The 22,752-nt window shown below is 49.7% G+C and overlaps 2 protein-coding genes across 7 annotated transcripts in view; both read right to left on the bottom strand.

The window, feature by feature from the left end:
• The window catches only part of AP2M1 (adaptor related protein complex 2 subunit mu 1), a 32,631-nt gene extending 18,483 nt beyond the window's left edge, over window positions 1-14,148 (bottom strand). The window contains exons 1-2 of one of the 2 annotated variants that reach the window (XM_072867807.1): window positions 14,055-14,148; window positions 1,006-1,118 (exon numbers count right to left, since the gene is read on the bottom strand). In XM_072867807.1, coding sequence (XP_072723908.1) covers window positions 1,006-1,079 — 74 coding nt within the window. In that variant the 5' untranslated portion in view covers window positions 1,080-1,118; window positions 14,055-14,148. Of the gene's footprint in view, window positions 1-1,005; window positions 1,119-9,161; window positions 9,185-14,054 lie in introns of those variants that run through there. The other variant, XM_072867808.1, reaches the window with a different exon arrangement.
• A 764-nt stretch (window positions 14,149-14,912) lies between these two features.
• Window positions 14,913-22,752, bottom strand: part of DVL3 (dishevelled segment polarity protein 3) — a 33,571-nt gene continuing 25,731 nt past the window's right edge. Inside the window, exons 5-17 of one of the 5 annotated variants that reach the window (XM_072867801.1) lie at window positions 22,521-22,656; window positions 22,139-22,232; window positions 21,661-21,730; window positions 21,226-21,365; window positions 20,952-21,028; window positions 20,442-20,554; window positions 20,076-20,126; window positions 19,805-19,954; window positions 18,834-18,965; window positions 18,414-18,581; window positions 17,609-17,821; window positions 16,922-17,320; window positions 14,913-16,467 (exon numbers count right to left, since the gene is read on the bottom strand). In XM_072867801.1, the coding sequence (XP_072723902.1) occupies window positions 16,436-16,467; window positions 16,922-17,320; window positions 17,609-17,821; window positions 18,414-18,581; window positions 18,834-18,965; window positions 19,805-19,954; window positions 20,076-20,126; window positions 20,442-20,554; window positions 20,952-21,028; window positions 21,226-21,365; window positions 21,661-21,730; window positions 22,139-22,232; window positions 22,521-22,656 (1,775 nt within the window). In that variant the 3' untranslated portion in view covers window positions 14,913-16,435. Of the gene's footprint in view, window positions 17,321-17,608; window positions 17,822-18,413; window positions 18,582-18,833; window positions 18,966-19,804; window positions 19,955-20,075; window positions 20,127-20,441; window positions 20,555-20,951; window positions 21,029-21,225; window positions 21,366-21,660; window positions 21,731-22,138; window positions 22,233-22,520; window positions 22,657-22,752 lie in introns of all 5 variants that reach the window. The other 4 variants (XM_072867802.1, XM_072867803.1, XM_072867805.1 and 1 more) reach the window with 4 other exon arrangements.

Raw genomic sequence — 22,752 nt, 5'->3', positions numbered from 1 at the left:
ATGATGGCAACAAGTTACTTCACAGCACATCCTACCACTATTTGTTGTGGAGACCTGGTATAAACTATTTTTTCCTAAACTGGCCAGAAGGATCTCTCTTACTGGACTTTGAATTAACACCTACCACAGCTCTGCTTCCATTAGCTATGTTTTGACTCTGTTAACTTCAACTACTAACTTCCACCTAATGCCTAACACCAATGAAAACCCACTATGAAGAGTAGTATTTTGCAAGTCACTTAAGGTTTTCAGTCCAAGCAGCACCATCACTTGATATCAGGTTCCTTACAGCACTATCCACTGCCTAAAAGACACCAAATTTTTAGTAAGGTCCCTTCTGGGAACTAGCAGCCTAACGATTGTGCAGATCCAGTCTAACTGCGCATCGTAACACTTGTGTGAAGTGCAACGAGACACCTGCAATCTACTGAAGGCTTTCCGTGCTTCCCACAACTTTAATTACCCAATGAATGTAAGCTTTTCACATACAAGGCTGCCATACAAAGCTGGGGGACAGAATGCCAGCTTTAAGTGTACAGCTGTGGTTACTATGAGACCGCTTGCAGACATAACTTTCCAAGACCACAGACAGTCTTCTGCATGCCTGTACTTGATGCTACACATCCGGGTTTGAAACTAATTCAGAGCCCTGGTTATAGTGCATGGCAGGCAGTTCCCACACTACTGCTCCCATAAAGTTTTACTGGTTACAGTGAGGCTGTTAGACTCCTACAGTAGCAGTCCATGTTGCTGAAGCATTTGGAGTAACAGCTAGATCTCTACTACCCAAAATAAAGTCCCAGGTTTGCCTGCAGGCCATCCTTTACTACCCTCTGTAGGTGACCAGGGCTTAAACTTTTTTTCCCGAACTAAGCCTAGAGCAGCAAGTTGAGTTGCAGTCTTAGATGCATGCACAGCTAATGCAGAACAAAGCAGCTCTGGGTTGTTGTCTGCACCAAAATGAGACAGAAATGCAAAGACCAGGGATGCAACAGAAGCACTTACCCAATGTCATCCCGGTAGACTCGAGAGATTAAAACCTCTCCTTTGTGATTATAGATGAATAAGCCTCCGATCATGATGGAACTTTAGTCTTCTCTTCCCATGTTGCTTAAGACCTGAAGCAAGAGAGGGCATATATCAGTAGGCTGTATGGCAACAAGCAGTACAGCACGCACAGACTTTGACACCTGCTGGCTACTAGCCAGGGCACAGACACCTTTTGTCACACACATCCTCAACCAGAAGACAATTCTTACAATACCTGTGGTGGTGAGGACCTGATAGCACACATCGTGATGCCACAGGAGTAATGAACTTCAGCAGACTGCAAAGTGGAGGGCATGCTCAGAGAGATTCCTGAAAGTCTGATGGTGTGGGTTACTTCACCTAATTTATCTTGTTACATCTGGCCAGGCTAGCACATAGCTGAGGCCCAGTAGGGCAGCCAGTGACTCAGGAGCGGCTCGGATGCTGGAAGCAACTGACTGCCTCATGCTTACATCCTGGAGAGTACAGAGCTTACTTATAAAGGACTATTAGAAACAGTGTTTTATTCTGGAGAGGAGGGAAGTAGCCTTATGGCTGCAGTTACAGATTATACTTTTTGATCTGCTGGGATTTTATATGGAAAAGTGTGTGTGTTTCCAATGCACAGTACAGACCATATGTACCATGACAGACCTACGCCCCTAACTACACGCCAGTCTCTCCAGATCAGCATTCCCTCATGTTTGCTACAGAACTGCCCCTCTGAGGCACACGATAACACAGACTCAATGAGGAAGCCCAGCAGGAACCAACAGCTTTGCTCCAGACCCAAGAAGCCACTGCAGGAATCCTGATAGAAGCCTAGCTGAGTGACTTCCTGAGCTTGTCTGAAGCAACTCAAAAGCTTAGGTCCAGGTGAGTACATACAGCTACTGTGCATCCTATAACACATGAGGCTCTGAACGTGACTGCAATTTGTAGCCAGGACTGAAGATTAAAGTTAGCACTGAAATAGATGCAGGCTTACTTCTCATTCTATTCATCAGCATGGATGGATCAAGCCTCAGGTATTAATAGTATCTGGCCTATCCCCTGAATGTGAGAAGAAACACAGGCCTGAACTACAAGCAAATCAAAGACTCTTTATTTCTACTATAAAGTGTCTATCTCTCCAATGACCAAGATGCAAATCAGATTCAATTCTTAGTTAGGCTTTTTGCATGCAGTTCACACAAGTGTTTGAGATGTCACCAAGCCTATCACTGTATCGCAAGGGTTCTTAGCAGCAAGTACACCTTGGTTTATTACTGCTTTTACAAAAGCCTAGGAAGACTGCTGAACTTAGACAAAGTGATTACACAGTAGCAACCATTGATCTAGTTGGTCCAGTAATTAAACCTTTCTAACCATTACGTTTGCAGATAAGGATTATTTAAGCAGCATCTTGACAAAATTCAACACAGATCTGCTTGGGATCATAGCTGCTGAGTAGTACGGGCTGTATTAATACAGATACAGAGAGCTAGCAGTTGTCATTAGCCAGGTAAGCTTTTCAGACAACAGCTCATTCAGAGTATTTCTTATCCACATACCAGCAACAGTGCAGCTGTGGGACCAAAAGCAGTTCACTGGTTTAATGAAGCAAAGGGTGATGGGGAACTGCTACAATACATCTTGGGAACAGCTTGGAATTGATATCTTCAGCGAGAGTCCTCAGACCTAATTTCTAGCATCTTGCATTCAAGATGTATGGATACAGCATAAAAGGTGATCAGAGGAATGGGGTCATCCTAGTTACTTAAGGTAAGATACTTGATCTTAGGCATCTGGGGTGCTTGTTCAAAAATAATTTTTATGTAGCAATGTTACAGCATTTGCTGATCCCTAGCAGCAGCACCGAGTAACACTTCAGAGTCCCAGTGGAAAGCAGCCTGGCCACAAGGTGCCATTGGAGTGGGAGATCTCCACCATAAGCCACTTTAATTGGGGGCTAGTGCCTCAGAAGTTATTGTCTTAAACTGCTAATCTTCTCTTTCTTCAAAAGAAGATTGTTTTGAAGAGAACTAAAAAGCTGGCAGACATTACTGAGGCAGGAGACAGTTTGATTTTATTTTTTATTTTTTTAGATACACAGCTACTTTACCAGATCCCATTCCTGTAGCCATATGCATTCCTATTCACTTAGGTTTAAGTCATAATACCCACCCTAGCAACTGCTTGGTTGGCTTAGCCCAGAGAAGAGCAGTACAGACAGGGCAAGCCTCATGACTAGGTCTTGGGATGATCACATAGGTATCTCTCAGCTTTGGCACTGCAGAGCATTAGATAACCAACCATCTCCATACTGCTGTTAGGGTGGGTTAGCCTACACCCACTTGTCTGGGGTGGGTGGAAAGGATAGGGAGAGGCTTGCCTAGACAGATGCTGACAGTGAACCGATATGTGTTTCTTCAGGAACACAGCAAAAATTAAGTTAGAATGACCTGGCCTCAGATCATCTCAAAGGTCAGAAAAAAAAAGAATACAAAAGCAATACGCACATCAGAGGGACAAAAGGACTTCCAGGGTAGAAGCCTGGAGTGTTAAGGGTAACACATCCTCTAAAAGTTATGTTCAAGAGCCTAAAGCAGCTGCCTATTTGAAGGAACTACTGCAGACGCGAGTTCTGTGCTACAATAAAATTTATAGTGCAGCCATTGCTTTTAATTTCAGAAAGACAAAAAAGAAACTTTAAATCTCATAAGCCTTTACACCAACATTTTTAGCTACACCTAATGACTCCTCAAAGAGTAACGTTACACATACTTCTCTGCTATGGGTCTTCAGCTACCAGATGGCTGCTTCAGCTCATTAAAAGGAAAAAGGAAAAAAATAATCAAAAAGTCAGTTAAGTCAAAATAGTGAGAAACAGACAGATGAGCAGCTTTCCCAAAGCTCAATAGTGAGCTTCCTGGCTTTTACTCCCACATTCTGCTGGTTGAACGTCTCTGGCTATTAACAGGCTGCGTCCTGCCACTTGTCAGTGGCTTCATGCGGCACTGTCATCAACATTCTTAGATGTCTGAGACTCCATCTAGCACAGAAAAGGCTTTCAAGTATGTTTTTCTTCCATTCCCATTAGTGACACTTTATCACTTCAGGATACAAGTATTTCATTTACTTCCAGGATAAGTCTCTGTAACCAAACCTATTAAGACAGAGGCAGCACAGTCTTGAGATACCCATGTAGTTACAGAGTGGGAAAAGCCTTCTGTAGCTGCTCACTGTCCCACGTAGGGGGACAGAGGCTACATGATGTAGCTGGCAGCAAGGCCAGCATCCCCACACCAGAAGACAGAGACAACCTCGTTGGTCAACAGAATAAAACCAGGTTCTCAAATTTAAGGAAGTGGCTGTACCACAGACTCATGACTACTTACACAAAACACACACAGCCCTAACAGGCACGCAGGAGGCCACTAAAAGGTAACGTGCAGGGCTAGAACCCAAAACATGGAGAACATCCATTTCAATACAGTTGCCCAACAAATCTGGCAGATGCTGAAGCTGTAATTCAAACACATTTGAAAGGTCATTCACACGGGCCAAATTATTAAAAAAAAAAGAGAACCATTATGACAATGAAAGCAACTTGTTGCCCGCTCTAGGAAATTCTTTCCTACTTAGTATTTTTTCATTCCACATAAGAGACAAGGATGTCTTTTCAGACTGCTACAGTGCTGGCTTCCACATTCAGATATGGACTATTCCTACCAAAGGTGAAGAAGAGTTTCTGCATCCTCTTTAAGACTTACGCTGTATAGAATAGTCTCCTGGAAGCTTACGCAACTGGTCAAAGCTGGATCATACGAATCCTACAAACCCTTTCCAGAAGATTCCTAGAAAGCACATCCTAGTCTTAAAAAAAAAGAAATAATCTCCCTCTTGGGTTTTAATGCTGCTTAAGTTATTTGTTTCCCTATTTTTAGCATAAAGGAAACATCTGCTTTGATGAGCAACAGGATCAGACACACAGCATATACAAGACAAAGCCTCTTGCTAGCATGACAAGCCAATCACTTTCTGAAAAAGCCTTGATTTGAATATTTACTACATTACTATAAGACATGTAGAAGACTGATGATCAAGCTTTGTGTTGGAAACTAAAAGCCTTCTCTTAGGAAGATCTACAAACTTTAAATGTTGATTGAGATAATGAGGCTATGCTTTCTTATATGTTAGGTTGGAAAATATTCCGTAATAGCTTCACTTAAGTTACAGGCAAAAATATCAGCATTTTTAATTGCATCACAGTACTAGGCAGCAGAGTCAACTGCTTGCTTATCTCACATATCAGTAAAAATGTGTTAGATGGAGAGCAGATACAGCATGATTCAAGTGCTTTTAGTCTTTAAAAAATTATTTTGTCAATGCAAAGATACACTAGGCTTCCTCCTTATACAAATACACTGGGAACTGAGTTCAGGCTTCAAACCTTCCACGCACAGTTAGCTCCTAACCTAACCAGCTTCACTTGCACATTTGAGAGCCACATTGGTTCATACTGCAGATCTGTTAGCTCAGTGTCTTGTCTCCGACGTTGGCAATGAAGGGACAGTCAGACAACAGTAAGGACAGGTCAAGAAAACGCTCCCCAGGAGATCCCCCTGCAATGGCTTTTTTATTTTAGAACTCTTAATGGATCTCTAAAATATTTGTTTCCAAATATTTTCCTCTAAAATATTTTAGAATATTTTGGAATACAAATATTTTGTTTCTCTAAAATATATAGTTTCCTCTCGAACCTCTGCATCAGCAGCATCCCATGGCAGAAAAAAAAAGTGAACAGTTTTATAACCACTGTATAAGACACGCTCCTTTTTGTTTTAAGCAAGGAGGGTGTTTTAAGAAAAGCCTGCTTTTTCTTCCTTCCCCCAGCTTTGTTTAATGGCCTCCAGTTCAAGTGCAGGAAGAAGCAATTAAGAACTAGTCCCCATACTCTATCTCCAGGCCACTCAGGATTTTGCAGCTCTTATCCACTGCCTTCACTGCCCCTTTTCCAGAATGAGATGTTCCCACCTTACTCAGTTGCTCTTCACAAGGAAACCGCTTTATGCTTTGGTCTTTTTCAGTGCCTTCCTCTAAATATTTTCCTTCTGGAAGTGATCGCAAAACTGCACAAGTTATTCAAGATGTAAGCAAACCATGATACAGACAATCATACATATCCTGCTTTGATCTTTTCCTAGTGGCTCTCGATATTTGACTTACATTTTTAAGCCACCACTCAGCAAGAAGCTAACAATTTCATCATCTATCATAACTCCTAGATCACACTGAATTCGGTCTTCAAGGTGATTAACCACATTACAGGTGAAGCTAGAATTGCCTTTGCTCCCTAATCCACCTACCTGCTATATGCACCATTGTACATTTATGTACCTTTAATTTGGTGTGCCATTTTATACTCCCATCACTGCACCCCTATGCCATTTTTGACCTACCTTGCCCTTACTACTCTGAATACCCTCATATCTACACACATAGCCCCCACCATGATACTGACCAGGACGATTGCTCTTACTGCAAATCCTCATTTGCTACAAAACAGGAGCATGCGGAGAGATGTGCCACCAACCAGCTGATGCATACTAGCTGTGCCACACTGGTAATGCAACTTGATATTGAACAACTTGCTCAAAGTCAGAAAGGGACTGGCTCTGTGCTTTGTGCACCCCTGGTTAACACCTGAGGTGATAGTTTCACTTACTACAGATTTAGCCACAGGATCAGAACCATTCTGCCAGTTTGTTTTATAATGGCAGCCTACCAGCACAAATATACCTGAGAGATATGCACCAGCATTATTTCACACGGAGTAGCAGCTTGCCTCCATACCAGTTATGATTCTCCTCAAGCCTGAAAAAACCCCCACAATTCTACAGCTCTGCAGATTAAACCTGAATTCACATTTAAGTGCAGTTTACCTAACTCTATTTGCATCAGACAATTGGTAAAGTGTTTCTAGGTACCAAGCAAAGTCACCTGGGCAAAGGACAGTGAATACATGGAAACAGTTTTAGATTACTAACCCAACTGTACCAGCTATCTGTCAGGTCTCTGCGGTAGTTGGACACATGCAGTATAAGCCTCTTGCTGCACTCCCATCTAATGACATCAGGGACCAAAGATGTCTCAAGTGCACAAGGTATTTTACACAATTATAAGCAGATCATCCTTGCTCTGCTTGATTTCTGCAGTCCAGCATCTCCAAGAGTTCCAAGCGTCACAAGCACACATAGACAGCACAACAGCATCAACACAGCTTACAGCAAGTTCGGTCTGGTGCAGTGCTGTTCTCTCAGTCAGCCTTCACCAAGTTTGCCCATGATGGAAGTTCAGTGAACACTGACAACATTCCAGTCTTTTGCTCAAGCCTTGCATTACATCCCTCCTAGGCACAAGATGAGAGTGACCATGCTCCCTCCCCACTACAGAGTTACTTCCATCAGCTAATGGAAGCTTGTCCACACAGACGGAAACTCAAGAGGTGGAATGACTAGCTCAGAGATATATGAACAGATGAGAGGAAATCTATACAAAGGGCAGCATGCAAAATAAAGTTGCTTAAAGCTTAGCAAGAAGAATGGCTCTAAGATGACAATAGCTCTCCTTGAAGTGGCTGCAGTGAGGATCAAAACAAAGCAGGCTTATTTTCATTTCAGTACAAGTTTCAGTACAAGTTTCACAGATACTCGTTTCAACTATTTCAAGGTTACACTGCAACTAGAATGAGATTTTTAGTGGCACAGTTCAGACTTGGTATGATCTTCCACATGTTTTTAAATAATTAATAGTTTTATTTTCAGATCAGCTTTGAAAAGGAAAGATCCTAATGCTTGCAGTGGTTAAGAACTGCAGGGAACAGGGCTCAAATTAATTTGAGACTGACTCACTGCTGCTGGAATCAGAAAGCCCCAGAATAAGAAATGCACCACAGGAGATGGGTTCATCTGCTCGCTGTGCATAAGTGACATGACTCAGAAAGCTTCCCAGCATTGCTCAAACAGCTTTCAATGACTCATTCTGCTCCTCTCCACAGTCAGCCTTTTCTAGGGAGCTTGCCCTACACTGTTTTTGAGTTTCCTCAGGCTAATAGCTCATTGCAAGACACAGTTTAAGGGCAAAGCCCATTGCTTCTTAAACTGTTTATCACTAAGTGCCTGGAAACCAAGATGACTCTAGCTGAAGCCTCAGGGTTAATGGTCCATCAACTGCATTTTCAGAGCTCCGCAGCTCCGCTCCTTCTGTTTCACTAGCTTGAACATATGGCGACCCGCTCTGCACTGCTAGCTAGAGCCCTGTTTTCTAGTTATAGTATAGATGGATTCAGTCTAGTTAAGGTACAGAGAAGATCCACATGTATGTTGAATTCACACCAGTTGGTGACTAATCACCTTAATTTAGGAACAACAGTCCTCTCCCAATGCACTCTGCATTCTTCAAGCAGCTAGCTGCTGAGGTAGGAGTGAGATCTAACATCTGAATGCTGCTCCTACAAATACCTAAGGCCAGTACGCTTCCCACTCTGCTGCCAAGTACTTATATTCCCATATACTTCTATTTCAACCCATAAATAGAATGGAAAAGGATCATGAAGAGCATCATAGACAGACCACATACTTATACACGCTTATAAACCCACTAGGAGTTAAGGCTACATGGCAATGCCTTTCCAGAATGCCTTTTCACTCAAGTGAAAATGAGAGCATTAAGATACACCTTTACAGCAACCGCAGCAACGTTACAACATTAAGACAGCCAGCTACAAAAAAGAACATGTATAAAAATGAAATGCTGGGATGCGGATTTGAATGCATTTCAGTAGTTACATAACCGAAAAGCAGCAGGATTATCTGGACCTACAATGACTGACATGGTAACGTGCACCTTCTTAAAAGAATCAGGCGTACTCATCTCAAATCATGTCACTGCTCACGCTGCGCAGGGGATGTGTGTTAGGGAGCATCCCTCTCTCAAACCATCATGACATGTTAGATGAAGCCCCAGAAACCAGTCTACAGCAGGTTAGCTGCAGACCATAACCAAAGGAGTCCAGAGGAAGATAAAGCATAGTATCTCAAAAGCTGCTTTTGTCCACTAATTCTATCATAGATGGAAAATGCTCTGACCTAAAGACAGGTGGTTCTCCAAAAGCCATCAGACTTTGCCCTTTCAGACCTACACTGTGCCACACACTTGGAATGTGTGGGTGCAGCCAGAAGCACAGGCTTGGGCAGCAGGATCCTGTTGCTGGGCTGTCCGTAGTTTCACACGTTCTGGGATGCAACAAGTGGCTGAACTGGGAGCTACCTAGTGAGATAATGTACTAAACCTGCATTTAGCAAGTGGAGATTCAGCAGCTCCCTCCTGCAGCATGTAAGAGCCCAGCCTTCCACTTCCATTGCCTCTTCATGGATTCTGACCTAGAATTGCTGTAGAAAAAGAAATGAACAACATACAGCACAGAGCTTTCTTAGACTAAACAAGGCAGACATAAGGAATGGGCTAACAAGCATAGTTTTTTCCCTCTGCGGTGTTTTGTTTTAATCTGCAGGAACTCTTCCAGAAAGACCACAGCAAACAGTACCAATTCTCCAGTCTTTATCCAGTGCATTAGCCTCCCATGGTCTCTCTCTCTCTCTCTCTCTCCTTGAGAAGCCATAGCATCACACCAGTAACAAGGCACCACTGTAGTACCACAGTCATCTGTTCATTAGGGTATGAAAGACAAAGCTGAATTCTAGCCTAAATCCCAGATATACAGACATTCAAACAAGTTATCTTCTCCAATACATTGGTCCCATAACCTGAAGTCTTTCAGGTGACACCACATAGACCATTAATCCTTCCCTGCACCAGCAGGAACAGTGCTAGCTTCAACCTACACCACAAACTTCAGAACACAGTTGTCTGCCTCTTGTAACTGTATTTGCACAAATGAAAACAAACAAAAAAAAGCTGGTATGCTCAAATTCATTGCTTAGGAAAAGCAGTAAATTGTTAGTCAATTTTCTGCAGTGGTACAAGGCAACACGGCTGTAGTAACTGCAGCTTCACATCCAGGCAAGAGATGCGTGTTCTAGCTCTAGAAGAATAAGGTACTGTCTGGAGGAAATGTATCATTAGCAATGTGCCTACAGCCTAACAGTACTGGAGCCACCATAAACTTTGGGCGTATATTGGTATTTTTGCCTCAGGAAAGAGCAAATGCAGTTGTCTGTATCCTCCCACGCCAGTTTCTCTAAGTTCAGTGCAGGCAGAAGCTGCTGAACTCTTGAGCCAGGCCTGGCTGCTATCATGGCAGGTCTGCTCAGCAAATCATCTATGTTCTCTCTTCAGAGGTGTGGTGGCAACACAGCAGCTCAAGAATAAATGCTCAGGAGCAGCCTGACAGCAAGGACAGGAGTTCTTACACTGCCCCTAACGATATAACTACAGTTTCACATTACCACCCAAGCACCAACAGCCTCAGGATTTGATGAGCACTGGCAGCATCCTGATAGCACTGAGTGAGTGCATTTGTCCATTCATTTTAGAACACACCTTTGGGATCAGCTGTATTTTACTAAGCCAGCTGTGCAGGTGCTATTCTCACTACAGAGATACCTCTCCAGAAAAGAGTCTAGCACTATAGGGGGTGAAAATAAGCATGTGACATGGTCTGCCAGTTACCTCCAACTCAGCCACTGAGGCCTGATCAGCAGAGCTGAGGGGACTCCTGCTCATCTGCAAAGCCATTTTGGCCACAGCCCCACTATGAGACAAGCTGTTAGCTTCATCAAGTTGCCTGTGCCATCAAGTACAGGGTACAAATAAACACAAGATGATCAGTAGTGAGCCCAAGACCCAGCTACTCTGGGCTTTGTCACTCCCATTAAGAGGCTAGAAGTTTCCCACAGCACAGACATCACTTAGTTTGAATGAAAACAGGAACGCTTATTTCTCTAATCTACACAGCACATCTAGGAAACAGCAATCACAAGTCAGTTAATAAGCTGGCGTAAAGCAACCAACCCATTTAGTAGTCTATTAAAAGAAGGTTTGGGTTCTGACTTAACAGTAAGTAAGACTTCTGTGCATTAATGAGCTTATCTAACTAAGCAGTTCAAGGTACATTAGCTGCTAGAGTTTTCATCCAGGAAGAAACCAGGAGAGGTATTGCAGCTCTCACCCAGAGGGCTGAGGGTAAATCACCAATTGTAACAATTTCTGCATTCCAGAAATCAGTATGATCTTGGACAAGTGACAACAGTTGAAGCAGGAGAGGGATTAGTAAGGCTGCTCTGGCAAACTGGAGTTATTCAGAAAACCAGCCTTTTCAGGCTAGCGCTAGCCATTATCAAACCAAAAGGCTTAAGGCTTACAACAATGTCATCACCCCACCAGCTAATCCAAGCATCTAAGCTTTGCTTAGAGGGCTGTATTAGCCACTTTCCAGGAGGCCATGGGCTGCACTGGGTTTTAAACAAGAGTAGCTGCAATCACTTCATCCTGGGGAAGACAGGCTGCATAATTTAATTAAGAGGCATACCGTGAGCTAAAGAGCTACTGAGATAAACCCATCAGTTTCAGAGAAACCGTTCCTATTTTAAACCCAATCCCATAAATCCCCATAACCAGTGGGCAGGAAGAGGAGCACGTTCAACTCTTACCAGGCTCTGCTACAGTCTACTTCTGCATGCCATACTGCACATAGCCAATCTAAAGAGTTACAAGAGATAAATACTGACACAGGGAAACATGAAAAACTCCCTTACTCTGGTAAAACATCACAGGAACAGCATTTAACACAACTCTCCACCTTATTTTCAGTCCAGCCTTATCTGAACAGCCCCAACACCTTCTTTCATTTCTACCAGTTCTTCCAAGGCAGTTTTAAAATCAGTCTGAAGCAACTTCTACTCACTTTTCACTCTTGAGCTAGAAACCTGAACAGTGACTTCCATTCTATTAATCTTCTAACAGAAAAGGTTAGATACACAGACTGCAGTTTGAGTAAGAGCTTCTATTCTGCAGACCAGTAACAGTCTAGGTGCCCTGACTTGCCAGTGTTTCTATCTCTACTATTACTGCAGAGCAGATAACTGCATTTCACATTCTGTGCTTCAGTCTGCAAGCTTTTAGCTGAGCTGCCAACCTCCTACTGAGATCAAAATAATATATGACTTGCTCGTAACTTTTGACTCTGTAGGTCATTCACTAAAGGAGGGAAGCTGACTCTGTCATACAGACCAATTATATTTTGGCACCCCAGGCTGTACTTCTGTCCATCCTCCAGTTAACCCTAAGATCAGCCTTTAAGTACTTTAATGGTCTTTAGTAGTATAAGCTTAGAAAACCAGTGCAAGATATTGTGCTGCAAAAGACAGTCTTGGTTTTATCATTTACTGATGCAGGGATGAGACAAGAAAAGCTTAACTAGGGTCACAGGAAGTTTCTTTACAAGGCCCATTTGTTTAATGATTGCTCCCATTCCATAAAAACAAAATGAGATACTGTCAAACCAGACTGCATTTCCAGTCATCTGTGCTTCAAAGAACTCAAGATGTAACCCTTCACAGCCTCAAGACTCAACTCTTCAAAGGCCAGAATTGTGCTCTCTCAGGAGAAGCCGGCCATAATACCCTTCAAAGATATCCTAAATGCTCTCACTGGAACATGGCCTGTCTGCAGCCCAAAGAACACCAGGTATCTTTGTCACTAGATGTCAGTAACATGGCACTTCCTACAGAAGAGGAGTGATGCCTCCCTTCTGACAGGAAAAATATGGAAGCAGGCAGTTTGGCAGCATCTCTTCAGATTAGAGAGTGTCCCTCCAAGCAAAACTCGCAAGGACAAGTACAGCTTTTACTATACGAAAAAACAGTAGCTACAGCTCTGATAGCATTCGAGTGAATGTTGCCCAACAAGACACCACATGAGCTCATATGCAGTTAGAAACCTGTAATACCTAGACTTGCAAGCCACAGAAGCCATCCAGACTCACGTATCTGGGAAAGTTCCAGGCTCAGATTTTGGCAGCCTGAGGCTAAAACTCGACAGCAGCTTTGTCATACTAAAGCAAGCAGAAAAGAGATCATGGAATCACACAGCTTATGGGGAAAAGACTAGATCAAAAGCGAGTCATTTCCTAGTGGGGAGAGAAGTCAACTGCACTGGACGATAAACACAGGCTGCATTTCCTGCAGCTTTACTGAATCCAAAAACCTAGCTGAGGGAAGAATGGAAGTGGAAACACATCTAGAAGAGTTGTTGGATACTAGCCCATTTTAAGCCTCAGAACAAGCACAGTTTAGCATCAGCAGCGCTACGTTCTGCCTCAGCAGGTTTTCCAGGGAGGAAGCTAGAGGGTGCAAGCCATGACCTAGCTAATTCACGTTTGTATCAGTAGTACAAGCAAATAATTTAGGGGCAATTCCTGCCTTATCCGACTACAAGACCTTTGCTCAGGCTGACCTAGCACGTCTGTGCGGGCCTAGGCGTCCTGTGCCACATACAGAGCTTGACTCTGTCCCCACCCTCACCCGGTTCAGCACCGCAGGACTGCCACCCCAGGTATTCCAGACAGATAGCTAATTAACACAAGCAATTAATGACCCCCCTCACCCCTAAGCAACGTGCGAGCGGATGAGCCAGCTCCGGCGGGGCCGGGGTCGCCCAGCACCTCTTCACCGTGGGCTGAGGGAAGCACCCCCGGGGGAGCCCCGCTTCCCTCCCATACGGCTCCGCAAGGGGCAACCCGGCTCCGGGGGGCACCTCCGCTCCCCTCCTCAAGGGCAGCCGTCGAGGCACGTCGCCCCGCACGAGGGCCCCCCCAAGCCTGTCAGGGCCGCGCCACGCCTCGCGGGGTAGGCCCACGGACCCCCACCCCCGGCGAGCGCTGAGGGAGCCACCACCCACGGCAGCTCGGCCACCGCTCGGGCGCGGCTGCAGAGCAAGCCCCGCTGCAGGAAGCCGCCCAGAGAAGGGAAGCGGGCCGCACACGCCGCCAGAGAGCGGGAGGACAACCCTAGGCACCTCACCTGCCGCTGCCCGCCACCGCTCGCTGCCCAGCGCCCAAGATGGCGGCCGCCGCCCCCCCTTCCCTCCGCGCCCCCCCTATCACTGCAGAGCCGCCGCCGCGCATGCCCCGCCCGCGCCCCGCCACCGCCGCGCATGCGCCACCGCGGGGAGGCGGGGCTCGGCATCCGGCGGCGCCGCTGCTCGGCGGGGGCGGGAAGGGCAGGCCCGCGCGGAGCCTGCCGGGAGCTGTAGTGCTGCGGCGCGGTGCGTGCTGGGAGTTGTAGTCCGGGAGGGGGAGACGGCGTGGCCACCGCGCCCACCCGAGGGGCGAGCGGCAGCGCCGGGGCACCAGGCGTGGGGCCTCCCCTCCTCCCCGGTCCGCGTGCGGACCGCCTGTAGGGCACAGGGGTGCGCCCGGGCAGGGAGGCTGCTCTCCCGCCGTAGAGGCCTGAAGTCACCGTGCCCTTCCACGGGGCTGCTGGCTCCCACGGCCCCAGCACTGCCCAGGGCGCTGGCCCCACGCACAGGCACCCCCGGGGCTCGCCCGCTCCCCCTCCACGCACCGCTGCCGAGGGGGGCTGCACCGGTGCCCGCTGTCAGACCTGCCCCCAATTCTCCCCTCAGTGCACCCGCTGGAAATGGGAGACCCAGGGAGCACCGGGCGCCCGCGGCCAGGCTCCGCACCGGAGAGCGGCGGCAGCAGGAGGCCGGGCCCGGCCCAGGTTCAGGCCGCAGCAGCCCTCGGCACCCCGGGACGAGTCAGTTGGAAAACAGGCTCTGGCACAGGGTGCCCTCGTCCCACTGGGATCTCGCTGCAGAGCGAAAGGCAGCAGGACAGAAAAGGAGGCTGAAAAAAAAAACCCAACACAAGGCAGGAGTCCAATAAAACTATGTTTATAAATAAAAACAAGGAGATTGGTTTTGTTTTTATAAAACCCAGCAGGCAGGGTAGGGCAAGGGCGTGAGCAGTGGCCAAGGAGGCTGCTGGGTGGCATCAGGAGAGGGGGGGGACAGACGGCAGCTTGCTGGTGCCAAGATCGGGGGACATGAGGATGGCAGAGAGTGGGCGCTGGGCAGACTGACTCCGGCAGGGAGAGGGAAAGGAGAGGCTTTAGGGAGTCACGGGGAGATGAATTGATGGCACGTGAGAGCTGGCAGAGGGGTAGCAGGGGCAATGCAGACCCCCAAGGAGCAAAAATACATTTCATCTCCAGCATATAAAAACTGCAAACACAAGAAAGACAAAAGGAGGCAACGCTTACAGAGAAAGCCACGGCGCGGCAGTAGGAGAGGGCGCCGGGACACCAGCACCAACAGGAACAGGGTTGAGCGTGTCTGTACTGTACCATGCTTGGCCCTGGGCATGGGGAAGGGAGCTGCCCCCAGCCCGAGGCACGTCTGAGTACCCAGAAGAGGAAGGAAAAAGGGCAGGGAGCGCCAGAGCAAATGGACTCAACTGTCCTGACACATCTGTGGGCACCGAGCCCAGAGGCCACAGTTTGGGCTGCAGCCTCCCTCCCGGGGAGCTCGTGCGGCCACCAGGCACCGTTCACAGCCTGGAGGGAGCAGGGCCGTCCCAGCTCCGTCCCAGCTCCTCATCCCTCCCGGCAGCCAGGCCAGCAGTGCTCACGGTGCTGGGCAGAGAGGGAAGCAGACTCGGGCCCTTCATAGGGCAAATAGAGGGGACTTCCACATTTCCCCAAAGCATGAAAGCAAACCAGTTGTGCCCCTCCCTCGCCTTCTAACTCCGTCCAGGCCCTTGAAGATGTCACATTGCTGAGCAGCAGCGTGACAGCAAGAGGGAGGCCACAGCTGCCACTGCCAGCCCCAGGCATGGGACAGCCCCTACAAACGGGACAGGCAGCAGCGTGTCACAGACAGGAGGGCAAAGAGCAGGACGGAGGGAGCAGAACTCTGCCCTCAAACCCCCCCCAAGTACCCAAGGGCAGGTGCAGGGCCCCAAGTTGTGCAAGACTGTGCACAGGCATCCACCGCTGCTCCAGGCTGAATGCAAGAGGTACGGCCCCAGTCCCGAGACTCGTGGCCCGGGCAAGGTAAAGGAGGGTCCTGCCATGGGGCAGTGCCAGGCTCGGACCTGGCCCAATGTGTGGGCAAGAGGAGGGAGGCAAGAGGGAAGCGGCAGCACCTCTCCACTCCTCGGAGGCACTGAAGCCCTGGAACATTCATGCATTAGCCAAAAGGCAACTACAACGGGATTTAAAACGCATATATAAGGCTGGTCCCCGCTCCCCTCTCAGGGCTGTGGGAAGGGCAGGGCGTCTTCCGCAAGGGGGAGGAAAGAAGACATCTTCAGCGCCACGCATGCCCAGCGCCCTTGGAGCTCCGTGTCCTCCTGTCGGGCCACGCCACGCTCCAGCTCTCCCCCCCACGGGCGGCAGGCTCAGAGAAAGTCAAACACCCCGTAATTCTTTGCTGCTTGATAGAAGAAACACAAAAGGGTGAAAAGAAAGAAGAGATGTTTAGGGTGGAAGGACCGAGGCAGCAGCGACACACGGGCAAGCAGCACAGGGCGCTGGGACGGATGCAGATTAATGGGGTTAGAGAGGACAGCGGGAGGGAATTACCATCGGCAATACACAAGTCTGGTGGCGGGATGGGCTGGCAGCACCCAGCAGGCCTGCCAGGCCCGTCCACCCCGCTCGAGGAGGGATTAGAATCAAGGTTTAGTTCCATTTATTATTTTTTTTCCCTTTTTTCTTTTCGTTATCAAGACAAAAAAAAAAAAAACCAAAAAAACAAAACCCAAAAAACAAGGGGTGAAGCCAGGGCTGGTCCTAGGAGACAAACGACGGGGATGGAGGGGGGAAGGAGGGGCAGCAGACAGACAGGGGACGGGCGCTTCACATTACATCCACAAAGAACTCACTGGGGTTGCCCATGGCCATTCGGAAGGACTGTCTACTGGCTGTCAGTTCGGGGGGCACAGAGGCCAGGTCACGGCCCGGCGGCGCCCCAGGGGGCCCCATGGCTGAAGGCGGTGGAGGCATCAGCAACATGGGGGGGCTGAAGAGAGGGGGGAGGCCGGGCGGCCCGTACGACTGCTGGCTGTGGTGGCTGCGGATGCTGTGAGCCAGAGAGTGCTGGCTACGCTGGCTGTGCTGGCTGGCCGGCACCGAGCGCTCGCTGGCCGCACGCTCACGCCGCATGCTGCTCCTCGTGGTGTGGTCCGACTCGCTCCCGCTGCCGCCTGACTTGGACTCCCCAGTCTTCTCTCTCTCCTTCCTCCTCTCACTGCCGCTACGATTGGAACCGCTGCTCCGGCTCCCTGTGAAGCACACAAGGCAAGGTTAGGTGACAGCTCAGACGAGCCAGGAAAAAAGGATGCTCCCCTAGCCAAGAGAGGACTACAGCACGCTGCAGCACAGCCATCCGCCAGCACAGTCCGTGCTCTCAGTCTCTTTTCAACTCTGAGTCCCACAACCCTTCTGAGATGGCTTTTGCCCTGGCTCCCCCCACACATAGGGCCTTGCCTAGGCAGCTTTTTCCTGCTGCTTCCCTGTACTGAACAGGGCACCTGCCCACCTGCAGGCATATTTTAGTCCTTTTCACTCACCTTCACTGTGCTGGCTGCCTGCACTGCCCCCTCCGTAGCTGTAGCCTGGGTCAGGGAAGCCGGGGTGGGGGTTGTATGGATGAGGCGGTGGATACTGATATGGGAAAGCCATAGGCCAGGGTGCGGCTCCTGGGTGGGGGAGCGGAGCCAAAGTGTCCTGATCGGAGGCGCCGCTGGAGCCATCATGATCGTGAAGAGAAAGGTTAGCCATGTCTGCAAGAAAACAGAGAAGAGGGGTTAATCCAAGCGGAAAGACAACCACGTGTGATGAAGCAGCTCCCTGTCCACCCTTGCTGATGAACATGAGTAGGGTACACAAGGAGACACAAGAAGTTGGCATTCTCCCTGCTAGTCAATGCAACCATCTGGGCTTCCTGGCTGGACAACAGCCAGGCTGTGCAAGTCCGAGCTGCCACCAGAGACCAGCTTGGTGGGAAAGGACCACATCAGAACTACAGCTCACCCTGCCAATTACTTCCCCCATCCTTCTTATCTGAGCAGCACCCCCTGGCCAGCACTGGAAGTTCAGAGCCTGGAGACCAAGTCAGTAAAGGCTAAGACTCTGCTACGGCTGCCCAGGAGAAAAGATCACATAGTAGGTGACAGTGTCATTTTCCAACTTCACCACCCCAGCAGCATGACAAGGGAGATGGGATATTCTTCCTCACTCTCTAACAAGGTCTTTAGAACAAGGGGCCCAGCCTGATGGCAATGGCGGTAGCTACGTCCCCACAGTGTTAGCAGGGCTCTGCAGGACCTCAACTCCCCTCCATCCTCTCCCTCCCACCCACGCCAAGTGCCATACTTCCACAGAGGTCCCCGAAGATGTAATAGCATTGCTCAGAGAAGGTGATCTTGTTCACGGTGTGTCGGATGTAGCCAGCCTTCAGCAGATTGCTGGCATATTTGCGGGATTCACGACGGTCTGTAAAGCCCTCCACATGGTGATAGAGCCAATCCACCACATCCGAACCTGCCACCAAACATCAGAGTTAAATACAGCAGCAGAGAGGAAGACAGTGGCCCTTGAGGTAGTCGGCCACACTGGAGCCAAGACAAAGTGGGCCAAAAGGTGAAAAGGGACTGCACAGCCACACGTTCAGTTTGTGACTCTGGCCTGGTCAACAGTTTATGGTGACAGAGATGTTCCCTTGGGCATCTGCTTGGAAAACAGGCCACCCGTTCCCCACTTCCTGCCTCTGCTGCAGGCAGCACAGTCTCTTACCAATAAAGGCATTGGGGATGGTGATCTTCAGCCACATGCGGTCACGCACCTCCAGGCCTGACTCTGGTGAGGCCATGGCTTTGACAATGGTGGCCATGTCGCTGTGGATGGACAGGTGAAAGTCATCGAGGCCTGTGGTGTGGACGAAGGGAAGGGAGGCAGAGATGAGAGGGAACAGAAAAGACAACAGGGCTACATGGAAGCATCACACACAGGAGGAATGGGCCAGGGAACAATACATTGCAGACAGCCTTGGGGCGCATGCTGTGTAACCCCCCTTCCAGCCTTACGATGTTATCCTTCCCACGTCAGCCATTTCACCTCGTGCAAAACCCGGGCTAGAGTCTCCTTCCTTCCAACCAGTCCCAAGCAGCTGAGGTCCAAAAGCTGCCAAGTGAGCCCACACAGCCCAGCAAGGGAATTCTCTGCTCCTTACAAACCTACAACAAACTCCTGACTTTTTGCCCTGGCTCTCTAAACCCTTGCCTTCAGGGCTCTGTATACTAGAATCACCCAAAACCTTCAGAAAGCAACCAAGAGAGCCCTGTGCTCAGCAGGACCCTGCCCCACTGCAAGGCCTTCTGTTCCCAGCTGCCCCCGTCCTGCCCTATCTGCTGTCTGTGAGGGCAATTGCTCCAGGGACAAGCTGACTCCCTCTGGTCTGGCACTCTCAGCCGGTAACTCCTGACTGCTCTGAGCCTTTCCTCTGCTCCTGCCACAGCTCCTGGATTGCACCCAGGCTCTTATACTCACCTTACGTAGAAGGCTGAAAAAGGTGGTATTAATTCACCCAGCCAGAACTCCCACTGATCCAAGCACCTGCCTGGTGAGAGCTGCCTCCCTCTTAGTCCCCTGGCAGGGCAGGCCTTGCCCATCCCAGCTGTCCCTAAGCAGATGTATTGCTCCCTTTACAACACAGTGAAGGCGAGGAAGCCGTGCAGCGGGTGGAGCACGGAGGCACAAGGACTTACGTTCGGTCTCTGGGATGGAGCTGGTGATGGAGGAGCTGGTGGAAGTGATTGTGCTCATGGATGGACTCATACCGTACGCTGGGTAGGTGCCAGTCATCGCTGCCGTGTGAGACACCCAGGCTGCCGGGTCGATGGGCCGGATGGGCTCACCTGCAGTAAAGAAAGAGTCAGTCAGTAGCTATAAGAAGTGATCCCCTCATCAAATCAACCTCTGGGGAGGGACAGGGACTCAGCACAGCCCATTCCGTCCCCAGCATCTGCCGGGACTCACCCGGATCGGAGCATGGAGAGTCTGGCCCAGCCCAGATCCGCTGGGGAGCAACTGGGAGAGAAAGAAGAGAGGGAGGGTCAGCAGGAGAGGTGCAGAGGGAGAGATCCCCCTATGGCTCAAGGGGGGGTTTCTCTTTCCTCTGGCGCCCCGAGCAAGTGACCCCCCTGCCCCAGTGAAACGCGTCCCCAGCGTGATGTGGGAAGGAGGGCTGGGCTTATGGGCATTTTGGCCTGGGAATAGGACATAGCAGCCTCCTAACAGGAGAGCTGAAACCCCATCAAACCCCAATTCAGTGCCACATGGAGTCACACACACAGAGGAGGAACAAGACAACAACCAAGTAAGTGCTTAAGGCAGGGCTCTCACATGAGCTGGGCACCAGCGTTAAGGGTGGGTCAGCTATCCACTTACTCCTGGGTAACGAGAAGCAGCCCCGCGGGCTGGGGTCCCAGCACTTGGCCACCGTCAGGGTGATGGGCCTGCAACAAAAAGGTGAGTTAGAACAAGAGCCCAGTGGCACAAACCCCTGCGTGATGCTGACGCTGTATGCTGGCTGTCTCCTGCAAGACAGGGAGAAGCTGCCAGCAAAGTGCCCTTGTCCTCCTCCAGCTATGGATTTCCTTCATGGCATGGACAAAATGATGTGATCCTGCTGAGGTTTGCTGATGACCCTAATGACACGGCATCCCCACAAAAAAAGGGGCACAGACCCCAATTCACCACCATTCTGTTGGCTGCAATTCTCGCTTTAGGCATGAAAACCCAGGAGTCAAAGCAACACCAAAACCACAAGTTCTGGGCTTCTGCAGAGCCACTGGCAGAGGTGGCTGGAAGACAAAACTCACACACCCCAAGCGCAACAACCTGAGTACTTACCCTGGCTTGTGCACAATCTCCCTCAGCACCCGCACAGCATCATCGTTGCTCATGTTCTCAAAGTTGATGTCATTTACCTGCAAACAACGCAAAAAGGTGAGTCCCAGAGATGTGACCAGAGGCTAAGCTCCCCACTCAGCTCAGCAGTGACTCAGCTTCCCTCTTCCAAGCGCAGCTTCCTGGGTTTAGCCTGCCAAAGTGCGCAGGGAGGCTTCTGGGTCTTTTCTTACTGCTTTCCCAGGCCCAAAGATGGAGGTATGTGGGCGTGAAGTACCTGCAAGAGCATGTCTCCTGGCTCAATCCTGCCATCAGCTGCCACAGCGCCGCCCTTCATGATAGAGCCAATGTAAATGCCTCCATCCCCACGCTCATTGCTCTGTCCCACAATAGAAATGCCCAGGAAGTTGTATTTCTCTGCAAGGATGGAAAGAGAAAGAAGTAAGACACCATAAAGCAGCAGGCACAAGCAACCCTAACCTCAGACAAACCACGTGCTAATGACGGTCGCTTGCACTCCTGCCCCAGAGAGATGTCCTGGGATGCAGAAAAACTCTTGAGAGACCAATGCTTCAAGACAAACCACTTTCCTGCAGAATCCATTTTCTCACTCCTCCCCGCATGTGTTCTCTTTGCCCCTTCCCCAGTCCCCTCTCTGCCACCCAATCTTGCTCTGGAAGGACTGCAGGCTCCATGCACACCTCCCACTCACCCATGTTCAGCGTGACCGTGATGATGTTCAGGGACATGGTGGAGTCTGTGATGCTGCTGAAGGACGATGACTGCAACATAAGTGAAACATGAGATGTCCTCCTATGCCTCAGTAACGTTCCCAGCCCCAGCTCCCTCCACTTGTGCTCCCTGCCACTCCCTGTGGCACCACAACCACCACCCACAACTCCAGCCTTACGCTGGAAGCTTTGCAGAGCCAGAGGGCATCAGCCACAGTCCTATGACCTCTCCACAGCCAGGACAAGGTCTGTGGTCCCAGCTCTTGCGGCTACATTGGCCTGGGAAAGGTTTACAGCACTTCATGAAGTCTCAGCACTGGGACACCACCTGTCCCCAGCTGGGCCCACAGCAAGCACAGCCAAATCCCTGATCAGCCCTGGAGCACTGAGTGAGGAGATCCACCAGGCAGCCCATCTTGCCCTGCATTGCCCTCCCCAGGACACCCGGCCCCTGGATACCCGCTCAATGCGTGGAGCCTTCTGTTTCCGCCGGCGTCGCTTGTGCCTCCTCATTAGACGGGAAGCACTGCTTTGCTCTGTCGAACTGCTAAACCTAGAGGCAAAAGCGAGAGTCAGCTCTTCTGCTGCCAGGGTGTTGGCTCTGGCAGCAAGAGAGCCACAGAAATGGCACAGAGGATGGAACAGAGGATTGCAGGGGCAGAGGAGCAGAAATTGTACATGGGGGACAGACAATAGCAGAGGGGGCTGCTGGGTGACACGTGGGACAGAGGCAGGTCTGAGCAAGGACCCTGGAGCCCAGGATTACTGTGGCCTGCAAAGGCATCTCTATGTTGGGAGGCAAGGGGAAGCTAGCATTCCTCCAGGACCTAAGCTCTCCTACCTGCTGGTGGAGTCATCTTCATCTGAATCAAAGAAGCTGGTGGTCTCCAGCTCACTGCTCATGAGCGTGGAGGAGCTCTCGTACCCGCCCAGGTCTCGGCGCCGCTCTCCCTTCACTGTCCCATTCACCCTGGGTGCTATGAAAAGACAAGACTCAGTGTGCTTGAGACAGGCCACAGGGAAACAACCCCTCTCCTTCCCACAGGGCTCACGGCAGCCTTTGCAGAATGAAA

The sequence above is a fragment of the Ciconia boyciana genome, chromosome 7 (assembly GCF_034638445.1).
Source record: "Ciconia boyciana chromosome 7, ASM3463844v1, whole genome shotgun sequence".
NCBI classification, from domain to species: Eukaryota; Metazoa; Chordata; class Aves; order Ciconiiformes; family Ciconiidae; genus Ciconia; species Ciconia boyciana.
Note: the sequence above shows the minus strand (reverse complement) of the source record. Positions and strands in the feature narration are given on the sequence as shown.